The sequence below is a fragment of the Schistocerca piceifrons genome, chromosome 1, assembly GCF_021461385.2.
Source record: "Schistocerca piceifrons isolate TAMUIC-IGC-003096 chromosome 1, iqSchPice1.1, whole genome shotgun sequence".
NCBI lineage: Eukaryota > Metazoa > Arthropoda > Insecta > Orthoptera > Acrididae > Schistocerca > Schistocerca piceifrons.
This window is the reverse complement of record NC_060138.1, coordinates 204,337,391-204,350,330: the sequence shown is the minus strand read 5'-3', so window position 1 is coordinate 204,350,330 and position 12,940 is coordinate 204,337,391. Positions and strand designations below refer to the sequence as shown.

Below are 12,940 nucleotides of genomic sequence, written 5' to 3'. Positions count from 1 at the left end.
TCGATTACTACCACAGGTCTCAAGCAAGTGCAGAAGAGTGTACCCTGTAGCATAATACTGCTCCCAGCAGCCTGCATCCACGACGCCCTGCATGTTTTGGGCTGCTGATCACCTTCATGACATTGTTTGTGGAGACGACCACTGAACCAGCATAGCAAAAAGGTGATTCACCCGAAGTGCCAACATGTTTCCACTGATCGATGGTGGAATCCTGTTGGTCCTGGGCCCACTGAAGTCGTAAATGGCAATGTTATTGGATCAACATTCAAACATGTAGGGGTGGTCTGCTGTGGAGCTCCATGTTCAACAATGTACAATGAACGGTGTGCTCTGAAACACTTTTCCTTGCACCGGCATTGTGGTGTTTCGGCAGAGGTGCCACAAATCACCATCTATCCTACTTTACAGAGCAGACAAGCATCCAAACCCTAAATTCTGAGAAGAGTCATGGATGTCCAACCATTTAGCACTTAGTGGTAGTTTCACTGTCATTCTACGTCTTTCCATAGTTGCTCACAACAATAGCATGTGAACATTCAACCAGCTTTGCAATTTTTGAGATACTCTTTCACAGGCTCTGCACAGTAATAATCTGCCCATTGTCAAAGCCCTTTTAATGGATTTCCCCATTTGCAGTCCATATCTTTGATATGGTGAACCCTCATCCACGTCTGCTCTGCTTACATACTTTTGGTACCATCTTACATGCCCACAATGCCACCAGGCATTATCCAAAGTTGTGGTGGGCAGTGATCATAATGTTTCGGCTGATCAGTGTATTACTGGAAGCAAACCTATGATAAATATTACATCCACGTGAGTACTAACCTTGGTACAGTATTCAGAATCAAATGGAATCTCACTTGCAAGAGTTTCAAAAGTGGAAACCAGTAATTCAATGATCTTTTCGTGTTGTTCTTGCTCATCAGTATTCACTATTTCCTTCAACGTTTCTTGAAGTTTTTCAATAACTCCATACAACTGTTTACCCAAGCCCTCACTTTTTGATACATTGCCTGTAATGTAACAATATTAATAGATCCATCTGTAGAACCATATTCCCTTTATAGCCATTTTTATCTTGAAATGTCATAATTAATATTTACATAATTTCTAATCCTAGACACTTACAAAAGAAGAAAGATAAAGGAAAATGAATTATAGAATGAGATGTACAATGGAGGCAAAATAGCCACTGTCTACCTTAGCCAATAGTGTTTCAAAAACACAAAGCCACTTTTCTTCCCTTAATTCCCATTTAAGTGTCCTGAGCATATCTGTCAGCCCTTCACATAGGCTACACAGACATGTTACGACCGTAACTACATCACTCTTCCATGATGCCCACCTGGTAAAGACACAACACTTTAATAGTAATCTAATACTGCACTACCCTACAATACCAACAAATCCATGTCTTCCATTTCCTTTTGCCACAACTGATTTAATGTGTTCGCAACATTTCACGTGAATGTGTAATGTAGCCCCAAAGTATGTAAGTGACCCAGAATGAAATTTTCACTCTGCAGCGGAGTGTGCACTGATATGAAACTTCCTGGCAGATTAAAGCTGTGTGCTGGACCGAGACTCAAACTAAGAACCTTTGCCTTTCACAGTTAGTGCTCTACCAACTGAGCTACCCAAGCACAACTCACGACTAATCCTCACAGCTTCAATTCTGCCAGTACCTCGTCTCCTACCTTCCAAATTTCACAGAAGTTTGTGATGTGTCTCATAGTTTAAGCTATGTGTGTCACTTCATTTCAACCTTCCTTTCTTCCACCCCCCCCCCCCCCCCGCCCCCTCCCAAAAGAAATCATGTGTATTAAGGATGAGTGTTTGGTAGCTTCTATTCCTTCTCAATAGGCTTCAGCAATTTCACTCTCCTTGTCATAAAAGTTACACTTCCAAAATTTAACAAGAATGGGAATTCCTAGATGGAATATCATGTAAAATAAAGGAAAGGCAAGCACTCATCTATGGCTGACTGATATGTGGCGCATAGAAACATGCAACAAAAAGCAGTACTCACACTAGCTTTTGAACTCTTGCTCTCTCTCAAGTAGACGCGCACACTGTCACAATCGCAACCACACAGACACCCAAACATGCACACACCTGCAACTTTAGCAAGACTGATTGTTGATTATCAGTATCAGCTACCTTGGCAGATGGAGGTCGGGAAGGGGTAGGGAAGATGCGAGAGGTTGCGGTGGAATAGTGGGGTAGAGCGAGGCAGGTCTTTTGACAAATGACTCTGGGTGCACAAAAAGACGATAGGAGTTCAGGGGGTCGAATATGTAGAAGGTAGAGAGGGCGAAAGGGTGACAAGGAGAGGGCGGAGAGGGAGGGGAGGAAAGGACAGGAAGGTGGTGGTGGTGGTGGTGGTGGTGGTGGTGAGGAGGGAGACAGGGAGGGAAGAGAGAAAGGGAGAGGGGCAGACAAGGGGGAGAGAGAGGAAAGAGAGGTACAGAAAGATGGCGATAGGAAGAGGGTGAGGATGAACAGATTTACTTGATTGCAATGACATTTCTCAAAGAAAATATTTAGATACAGCCACAAAAATGTAGGGTCGTATTTACAATACTTGCCAGGCAATACAACAGACACTGCTACTTACCACATAATTAAAAGAACTTTTAAATCCTCAAATCTAGATATTCAGATAATTTGTAAAGAGAGTGGCACCTGCCAAATGTTTTTAATGATCTTTTGATTTTGTAGGCATTCCTTATTTCATGCTTTATGGCCATAACTCTCTCTGCCCTAGACACCGATGTAAATTCTACAAGAAAATTATTTTAGAGTCTTGTCTTGTGATCCTGTGTGTCACTTTTCAGCTGAAATGGATTTTAATTGTCAGTACCAAAAGTCATTAAGGAGTAAACTGGGAAGTGACTAAGAATTAAAAGATGCTTAAAAAGGCTTCTACATGGTGTAGAGTTATCTACTTCACACAGTACTTTTGATACTCAGTTCTTATGAACATACAATTTATTCAACTTAAATATATTGTCCAAGAAAATAAATCCACAAGATAACTGGGAGTGAAACTGTACAAAATAAAGCAACACTCTTTGCTTTAGGAAAACAGAATGAGAGCTGTTTCTAAGGGTAAAAGCATGCTGAACTAAGCTTCTTGATTAGTTTGTCTGTGTGTTGACTCCATTTGAACATGTTATCTCACTGGACGTCAAGGAATCAAACAATGGAAAATCCAGGATGAAATGTAACAATATTAGGAGGATAGTTGCTACTCGCCATATAACGGAGATGCTGAGTCGCAGATAGGCACAACAAAAAGACCGTCACAAAATAAGCTTTTGACCAACAAGACCTTTGTCAAAAATATACGATAAACACACACACACACACACACACACACACACACACAGTCTCTCTCTCTCTCTCTCTCTCTCTCTCTCTCTCTCTCTCTCTAACAGTTCAGTCTTAATCTAACGATTTGAAGCAGTAACCACCTGTTAGTATCAGGAAGTGGACATTAATAACCATACACTAAATGAAACACACTGTGTAAGATTCCCTGAGGTCCAATATTATGAAAACGATAGTTGCTACTCACCACATAGCGGAGACGCCGAGCAGCAGATAGATACAGCAAAAAGACTGTCACAAAATAAGCTTTCGGCCAACAACGCCTTTGTCAAAAATAGATGACACAGAGACAGACAGACACAACTCGCACTGTGACTTCAGCTGTCACAGACTGTGGACATGCGTGTGTGAGATGCTCAAGCACCACTGTGGCTTCAGCTGCCACAGACTGTGGTCGTGTGTGTGTGTGTGTGTGTGTGTGTGTGTGTGTGTGTGTGTGTGTGTGTTCTATTCTTGACAAAGGCCTTGTTGGCCAAAAGCTTATTTCGAGAAAGTCTTTTTGTTGTGCCTATCTGTGACAAGACTCTAAAATAATTTTCATGTAGAATTTACACCTGTGTCTATGGCACATAGAGTTATTTAACGTGAAGCATGAAATTAGGAATGCCTACGAAATCAAAAGATCGTTAAAATCATTTGGCAGTTGCCACTCTCTTTACAAATTATCTGAATATCTAGACTTGTGAATTTAAAAGTTCTTTTAATTATGTGGTAAGTAGCAATGTCTGTTGTATTGCCTGACAAGTATTGTAAATATGACCCTACATTTTTATGGATGTATCTAAATATTTTCTTTGAGAAATACCATTGTAATCCAGTAAATATTAAGCTACCAATTGCAGATAAACAGCAGCTCCCTAGTGTAGCTGAGAAGGCAGCAGTTTTTCCCTCCGAATAGCTACTTCCTTTCTAATTTGCTTTATTAAATTTAGCTAGCATTAGCATTAAAAGGATTATGCAACATTGTGACAATCCATTGTTAATACAGCATAGAGATTCTATCACTTGCTTGCCTTGTTACAGTACACCTTTATGTTGACTTATTTCACATCCATAAGAGTTCTTCTTCACGAGATCTACAGAACGTGCTGGATAAATGAAACAATGATTGGTGGACTATTTTCATATAGGCAGGGCAGAAAATAGAGCTTGTCAACACAGAAGACTAATCAATGGCAAGTAAAAAAATATTCACACAAAGACAAAGCCTTTGCATGTAAAATAACTGCATCTTTTGTTATCCATGCAAGTGAGAATAACAGAACCACTGTTTCAAAGGCTTTTCCAGTACAATTTATCAGCCGATTCCAAAGCAATTTAAAGACTGTTCATGTTTTCTACGAAATGTTTCCAACGCAGAAATTTTTTTCTATCTATTATAATAATTCAGCTTCAAATTTAATATATATAAATCTATATTTATCTTTTAATTTAAGTAAATTCTGTACATACTTACTTATTTCCTCCAAGAAATGTGGTATATAGCTCTTATAGTACACGGTGATAAGGGAGACAATTTCAGAAAAACATTCAGCTGAGATGTTACATGTCAAATTGTCAAAATCATTAAATGTGATTACTTGGCTGATGCAGTTTTCATACAATACCCTGTAAAAGAGATAACTGAAGAAACTTCATTCTGATTTGACATAATTAGTCTTAAAATGAATACTTCACAGCACATGTAATTTTATATTAACAGAAACAGTTATTGCCTGAGTGACTCGACTAATCCTGTTATTCAGAGCAGGAATGCTAAACTATAAAAGAGGCATTACCATAATCAGATTCAAACAGAAACTCAAAATAAATTCTGCTACAGACCTTCTCATGCAGTAAGTGCAATTAATTCAAAATTTGTTCTTCAATGGAGTTAGGAAAGCTGGCAAAAAACAGCAGCTCTTCTACTTGTTATAATGCGACTGAAATCTCTCATTTTGAGAAGACAGAAGGAGCAATCTGTTTAACTTGGTAAAAACATTCAAAAGTAAAAATCACATAAACATTTCTTTATTTAAAACAACCGGTTTTGACAAGTTATAATGCACTGTTTTTTTTTTATCTATATGACAACTTGGCATGAAGTCCAACTTAAAATGAACACATTTCATAACAAAAATAATTTTTCAGACATGAAGATGACAGCAAAGTCTGTCGAAACCGTATGTTTTAAATAAAGTAGTATTTAAGTGATCTTGATGTTTGAATGTTTTTACCATTTTATAATGTAGTGAATGAAATATTCAAGTCATATGCAGGGTATGCCGATAATGTCTTCCATACATATAGTATTTGTAACTTGTCAGTGCAAACATGGGTATTACTTAGGAAACTGAAATGCAATGTACATTAAACACATACAGACTTCTTTATTCACATTTTTAATGTACTCTTTAGGTTTTCACCCTGGCTCACATGAAGAAAGTTTTTCACTGTGCTCAGAGATTTAATTGCTTTTAATGGAATAAACTAACATTACAGTGTTCACTGATTTGCTAGTACGGACAGTGCCATGAAACATTTATTTACATACAGAAACAACTTCCAATATTTTTTTAGTGCAAAAGTGAGATCACTGTGTCAGAAAAGTTTGCCTTAAAAACCTAGATGCTAAAATTTACATAGAATTTATAAGGACTTTTCATATTGTTGCCCATTATCTTTCACAACAAACCGACCTTGTAAGGTCATTCTGCTTAGTTGGTTAAACTAATGAAGGAGAAACTGCTGAAGAGAATTCCCCTACTAAATAGCACATGAAATTGGGCAATAATGTGACTCTTGTTTGAATAAACATGGCTCACACTAAGTCTGAAGGCAGATCGCACACACTTACATTCAGCCTTACTAAACTTGTTTATTGCTCAGACTGATTGAAAATTTAAGAACAGCTTTTATTAAAAACGTGATGAGGATTCTTTAAATGAAACATTATCTATCTATCTATCCCTTGAGGCCTTATTCCTGCGGCAATGCGGGGTCAGCATTGTTACTCTTGATTTGGCAGTGTTAGTTGCAGAGGGTGGCCGGATGCCCTTTCCTGCCGCCATCCTGAACCCCCTGGGAGGGAATTAGTGTACCCCAGCTGTCTGTGTCTAGTTTAAGTCAGGGAATAGTGTGAACGTGTTTAAAATGTCTGCGATACGTGTAACTGAGGCAGAACATGGGGACCAGCCCGGTATTCACCTAATGAGATGCAGAAAACCGCCTAAAAACTACATCCAGACTGGCTGGCACATCGACCCTCGTCGTGAATCCACCGGGTGGAGTCGAACCGGGGCCGGCACACCTACCAGAGTCCAGAAAGCAGCGCGTTAGTGCTCTCAGCTACCCCAGCGGGTCTTAAATGAAACATAATCTCAAATTTAATAACATATACTGTTTATTTGGTAAACAACAGGAATGAATCAATGGTGCCCACCAACAGTTTACCAATACGGATAAGAATCACACTCCAAATTCCAGAACTGAATTGGTGTGCAGTAAACTTTGAAGTTATGGAACACATGCATAACCTTTAAACTCAATTCATGTGATATACAATGATCTAATACACCTTTACTTAAGAGAAGTAAACATAATGAAATGCTGCAGAATAAATACGAGTCCTGCAGCCATATCTCCAAATGAAAAAACTTCAAATCCCTAACTACTGACAATATTCCAAGTACAAATGACTATAAAACTGCGAAACAGTTGTCCAAAGTTCGAATTGGAAACTTGTGTGAGATTTTCTATTGCCAAACCAATTGTAAATTTGACAAAGTCTAAAACATGCAAAAATACATCTGCCAGTTGAAACTGTGTGCCTTTGAGCTGCTCATCACTTGTGCTTCTCACAAATCAATCATCACTGGTGTTCGTCCAGGACTGACCAAAGGCTTAGATAGCAGTGCAGCCCACAAATTCTCTCTAATGGCTCACAAATACATAAAATTGAATAAAAACATGTTTTGTTTCTTAAATTTAAATGGTGTGCTAATATACACATAAAAAAAAAGTGTTGCATCACCTAGGTTCTGAGAGTTCCAGAACCTGTACATAAAATTGGAATAGAGATCAACACGAACATCATTTCCGCCCTTTTTAGTGGTCATGAAAACCACACATTGCAGGTTGTACCACCATACAGCAAGACCTTCAGAGGTGGTGGTCTAGATTGCTGTACACACCAGTACCTCCAATACCCAGTAGCACGTCCTCTTCATTGATGCATGCCTGTATTCGTCGCGGAATGCCATCTCCAAGTTCATTAAGGCACTGTTGGTATAGGTTGTCCCACTTCTCAATGGCGATTCAGTGCAGATCCCTCAAAGAGGTTGGTGGGTCACGTTGTCCATAAACAGCCCTTTTCAATCTATCCCACGCATGTTTGATAGGGTTCATGTCTGGAGAACATGCTGGCCACTCTAGTCGAGCAATGCCATTATCCTGGTGGAAGTCATTCACAAGATGTGCAGGATGGAGGCACGAATTGTTATCCTTGAAGACGAATGCCTTGCCAATATGCTGCCTATGTGGTTGCACTCTTGATCGGAGGATGGCATTCACATATCGTACAGCGCCGTTACGGTGCCTTCCATGACCACTAGCGGTGTACGTCAGCCCCACATAATGCCACCCAAAAACAGCAGGGAACCTCCACCTTGCTGCACTCACTGGACAGTGTGTCTACGGCATTCAGCCTGACCGGGTTGCCTCCAAACATGTCTCTGACGATTGTCTGGTTGAAGGCATATGCGACACCCATCGCTGAAGAGAACATGATGCCAATCCTGAGAGTTCCATTCAGCATGTTGTTGGGTCCATCTGTACCGCGCTGCATGGAGTTGTGGCTGCAATGATGGATCTTGCCATGGACATCTGGATGAAATTTGTGCATCATGCAGCCTATTGCGCACAGTTTGAGTCGTAACACGACGTACTGTGGCTGTATGAAAAGCATTATTCAATATGGTGGCATGGCTGTCGAGGTTCCTCCGAGCCATAATCCGTAGGTAGTGGTCATCCACTGCAGTAGTAGCCCTTGGGCAGCCTGAGCAAGACATGACATCGACAGTTCCTGTCTCTCTGTACCTCCTCCATGTCCAAACAACATTGCTTTGGTTTCTCAAAGATGCCTGGACACTTCCGTTGTACAGAGCCCTTCCTGGCACAAAGCAACAATGCGGACGCCATCAAACCGCAGTACTGACCGTCTAGGCACGGTTGAACTACAGACACGAGCCATGTACCTTCTTCCTGGTGGAATGACTGGAACTGATTGGCTGTCGGACCCGCTCTGTCTAATAGGCGCTGCTCATACATGGTTGTTTGCATCTTTGGGTGGGTTTAGTGGCATCTCTGAACAGTCAAAAGGACTGTCTCCGTGATACAATATCCACAGTCAAAAGGACTGTCTCCGTGATACAATATCCACAGTCAACGTCTATCTTCAGGAGTTCTGGGAACCGGGGTGATGCAAAACTTATTTTGATGTGCGTATTATGTTTTGTGAAATACAGGTGAGTTCACAGGCTGTGAGGCTATATACAAGGTGTGTGAGAAAAGTAATGTGACTGACAACACTGTGAGTTATCTGGCAACACTGTTTTATTCTACTTGTGTAGATGGTCATGTTCATCCCTTCCAGATGCTGTGTCGAGTTTCATCTCTGTGACTTAAGAGCCCCATCAGTGTTAGAGCAATGTTACAACAACAAGTTTTGTTTTAAACTTGCGGAATCTATGAATGTGACCTTTGAAAAGTTGAAATATGCCCAAGGAAAACATTTCATATCAAGGGCACAAGTTTTTCACTGGAAAAAATCATTTTTGGAAGATCGAGAACATGTTGAAAATGAACTTTGCTCAGAGAGACCTCAAAATTCACAAACAATAGAAAATATTGAATGTGTGGATGCTCTCGTAAAGCTGTTCAGCCAGGACACTACCAACCAACACGTCCCTAAAAGTCTCTGGAAAAGGGCAAATCAAGAGAGCCTGGACATTGCAGACAAATGAATGCTGCATCATGACAACAACTGATGTCACACAGCCCGTTCCATGAAAGAATTTTTTTTATCTCAAAAGTAATTCCTGTTATTCCACAGCCCCCTTATTCATCTGATATTAATCCTTGTGACTTTTTTTCTTTTCTTGGTATTGAAAAATGTCTTAAAAGGATGTCATTTTGGGACTCTGGAGAACATTAAAAAAAGTGACCAACATATTAAATGCCCTACCAGTTGTAGCCTTTCAACACTACTACCAAGACTGGGAATAACAACTGCCATTGTATAGTTGCTGAAGGATACTACTTTGAAGCGAACAATATTTCTGCTATCAATCGCTGTTTAGGTTTTGTTCTTGTCAAATGCAAAGGCTGTCAACAGAACCAGAGTTAAGTATCCACACAATTCTGGATGACACAAGAACTGAAACTGAGGATAGCAAACCAAAGAAATGCTCAACTGTTTTCTGATGATCCTTGAAATGGGAAAATTCAGGAGTACTGTCCCAGTTTAGTTCTCTTCTAATGCAAAGATAAATGATCTAAATATTAGTGTCGGTGTTGATGAGAACAAGCTCACACTGTTAAACTTTAATAAGGCCCCAGTGCCACAGTCTCCCTGCACAGGAAGTGTGTAATGTATTTCACAATTACAATTATTAATTGTTCATTGATGAAAAAGTCTTATTCTTACATCTACAAGGCCAATAAAAAGCTGAATACATTCATCTGTGAATCCACTGACTGTTCTAACAAACTCAAATACAGCAGAAAGGGTAATGCTAAGCACATAAACAAAGGGGGAGAGAAGGAAAACTTAAAATTATGGCCTTAATTGTCGTAACACCAGAGTTACCTAAAGCAGCAGAAGTTGTTATAAAAAACAGAATACTAAATACATTCCAAAGACTCCACATTATGTTTAGGGACTCTAGCTCTATTTGCACAGCATTATAAACATTGTAACACCTGATGATCACAGAGACGTCTGTAGATCATTTCTTGATCCAAAGGTTTCCCTTCGAGGCTGTACATGATACTTACACAAAAACTTAGTACCCATGGTAACAAAGAAGGAGGCTAATGTTATCGTAAAAATGTATGCACTGAAAATCCTGGGTCAAGATCGCAAAATGTCTATATTGATACCTAGTTTCAGCTCACTGATAAGCCTTCTTTAGATCTAAAACACATAAACTTAAGCAGATGAACAATAACAAGATACATTTAATAACTTAACTTCCTTTATATGATGTTGTTTTTGTGGTCTTCAGTCCTGAGACTGGTTTGATGCAGCTCTCCATGCTACTCTATCCTGTGCAAGTTTCTTCATCTCTCAGTACCTACTGCAACCTACATCCTTCTGAATCTGCTTAGTGTATTCATCTCTTGGTCTCCCTCTACGATTTTTACCCTCCATGGTGCCCTCCAATGCTAAATTTGTGATCCCTCGATGCCTCAGAACATGTCCTACCAACCGATCCCTTCTTCTAGTCAAGTTGTGCCACAAACTCCTCTTCTCCCCAATCCTACTCAATACCTCCTCATTAGTTACGTCATCTACCCACCTTATCTTCAGCATTCTTCTGTAGCACCACATTTCGAAAGCTTCTATTCTCTTCTTGTCCAAACTATTTATCGTCCATGTTTCACTTCCATACATGGCTACACTCCATACAAATACTTTCAGAAACGACTTCCTGACACTTAAACCTATACTCGATGTTAACAAGTTTCTCTTCTTGAGAAACGCTTTCCTTGCCATTGCCAGTCTACATTTTATATCCTCTCTGCTTCAACCATCATCGGTTATTTTACTCCCTAAATGGCAAAACTCCTTTACTACTCTAAGTGTCTCATTTCCTAATCTAATTCCCTCAGCATCACCCGACTTAATTTGACTACATTCCATTATCCTCGTTTTGCTTTTGTTGATGTTCATCTTATATCCTCCTTTCAAAACACTGTCCATTCCGTACAACTGCTCTTCCAAGTCCTTTGTTGTCTCTGACAGAATTACAATGTCATCGGCGAACCTCAAAGTTTTTACTTCGTCTCCATGAATTTTAATACCTACTCCGAATTTTTCTTTTGTTTCCTTTACTGCTTGCTCAATATACAGATTGAATAATATCGGGGAAAGGCTACAACCCTGTCTCACTCCTTTCCCAACCACTGCTTCCCTTTCATGCCCCTCGACTCTTATAACTGCCATCTGGTTTCTGTACAAGTTGTAAATAGCCTTTCGCTCCCTGTATTTTACCCCTGCCACCTTCAGAATTTGAAAGAGAGTATTCCAGTTAACATTGTCAAAAGCTTTCTCTAAGTCTACAAATGCTAGAAACGTAGGTTTGCCTTTTCTTAATCTTTCTTCTAAGATAAGTCGTAAGGTCAGTATTGCTTCACGTGTTCCAACATTTCTACGGAATCCAAACTGATCTTCCCCGAGGTCCGCTTCTACCAGTTTTTCCATTCGTCTGTAAAGAATTCGCGTTAGTATTTTGCAGCTGTGACTTATTAAACTGATAGTTCGGTAATTTTCACATCTGTCAACACCTGCTTTCTTTGGGATTGGAATTATTATATTCTTCTTGAAGTCTGTGGGTATTTCGCTTGTCTCATACATCGTGCTCACCAGATGGTAGAGTTTTGTCATGACTGGCTCTCCCGAGGCCATCAGTAGTTCTAATGGAATGTTGTCTACTCCCGGGGCCTTGTTTCGACTCAGGTCTTTCAGTGCTCTGTCAAACTCTTCACGCAGTATCTTATCTCCCATTTCGTCTTCATCTACATCCTCTTCCATTTCCATAATATTGTCCTCAAGTACATCACCCTTGTATAAATCCTCTTTATACTCCTTCCGCCTTTCTGCCTTAGCCAATATAAAATTATTATTTTATAAGGTGTGTATTGGCTGTCAGACATAACATTCTCAAAACCTGTTGAGCCAAATAGCTCTTATTAAAGAGAAGGATCTTGTGGGCAAGTACATATTGGATAATGCATTACATCATGACAAAATAAAAGCACAAAAAATATATCTGGTATGTGGCATCAAACTACATGGTCCAATCACATTAATGTGATCACCAACTACGTTATGTTTGATGTCAGCATGCAATAACCTCTTGCACCTGCCAGGTGGCAGCACTAGCACTTGAGAGTGTGTCGGGAGATGTGGAAGTAATTGCAGTTGTCATCATAATGTGGAAATGGAGCATTTTATCTGACGTCCAAAAGATAGCCGTTATCATTGCCTTTAGGGCCAAGGGTATTTCCAAAATGGTTAAGACTGCAAGCTGTTTGTGCGCCACCACGCTTAAAGTATACCGTGCTTGCAACTTGGTGCACCACAAGCCATATTTGACAGTTGTGAATGACAGCTGTGGAGAAGTGTATGAGTGAATAGATGTGCTACTGTTGAGAAACTGACCACCCCAATGAACCAGGGGCTACCAATAGTGTCTCCTCAACGACTGTTCAGGAAACGTCGCTCCGTATGGGCCTTCACAGCAGACACCTGGTTCATGTACCCATGCTGACTACTGTTCAT

The 12,940-nt window shown here is 40.0% G+C and overlaps 1 protein-coding gene across 1 annotated transcript in view; it reads right to left on the bottom strand.

The window, feature by feature from the left end:
- LOC124799730 (Fanconi anemia group I protein-like) overlaps nucleotides 1-12,940 on the bottom strand; it is a 278,348-nt gene that overhangs the window by 69,068 nt on the left and 196,340 nt on the right. Inside the window, exons 17-18 of the mRNA XM_047262946.1 lie at nucleotides 4,853-5,004; nucleotides 829-1,016 (exon numbers count right to left, since the gene is read on the bottom strand). Coding sequence (XP_047118902.1) covers nucleotides 829-1,016; nucleotides 4,853-5,004 — 340 coding nt within the window. The remainder of the gene's footprint in view (nucleotides 1-828; nucleotides 1,017-4,852; nucleotides 5,005-12,940) is intronic.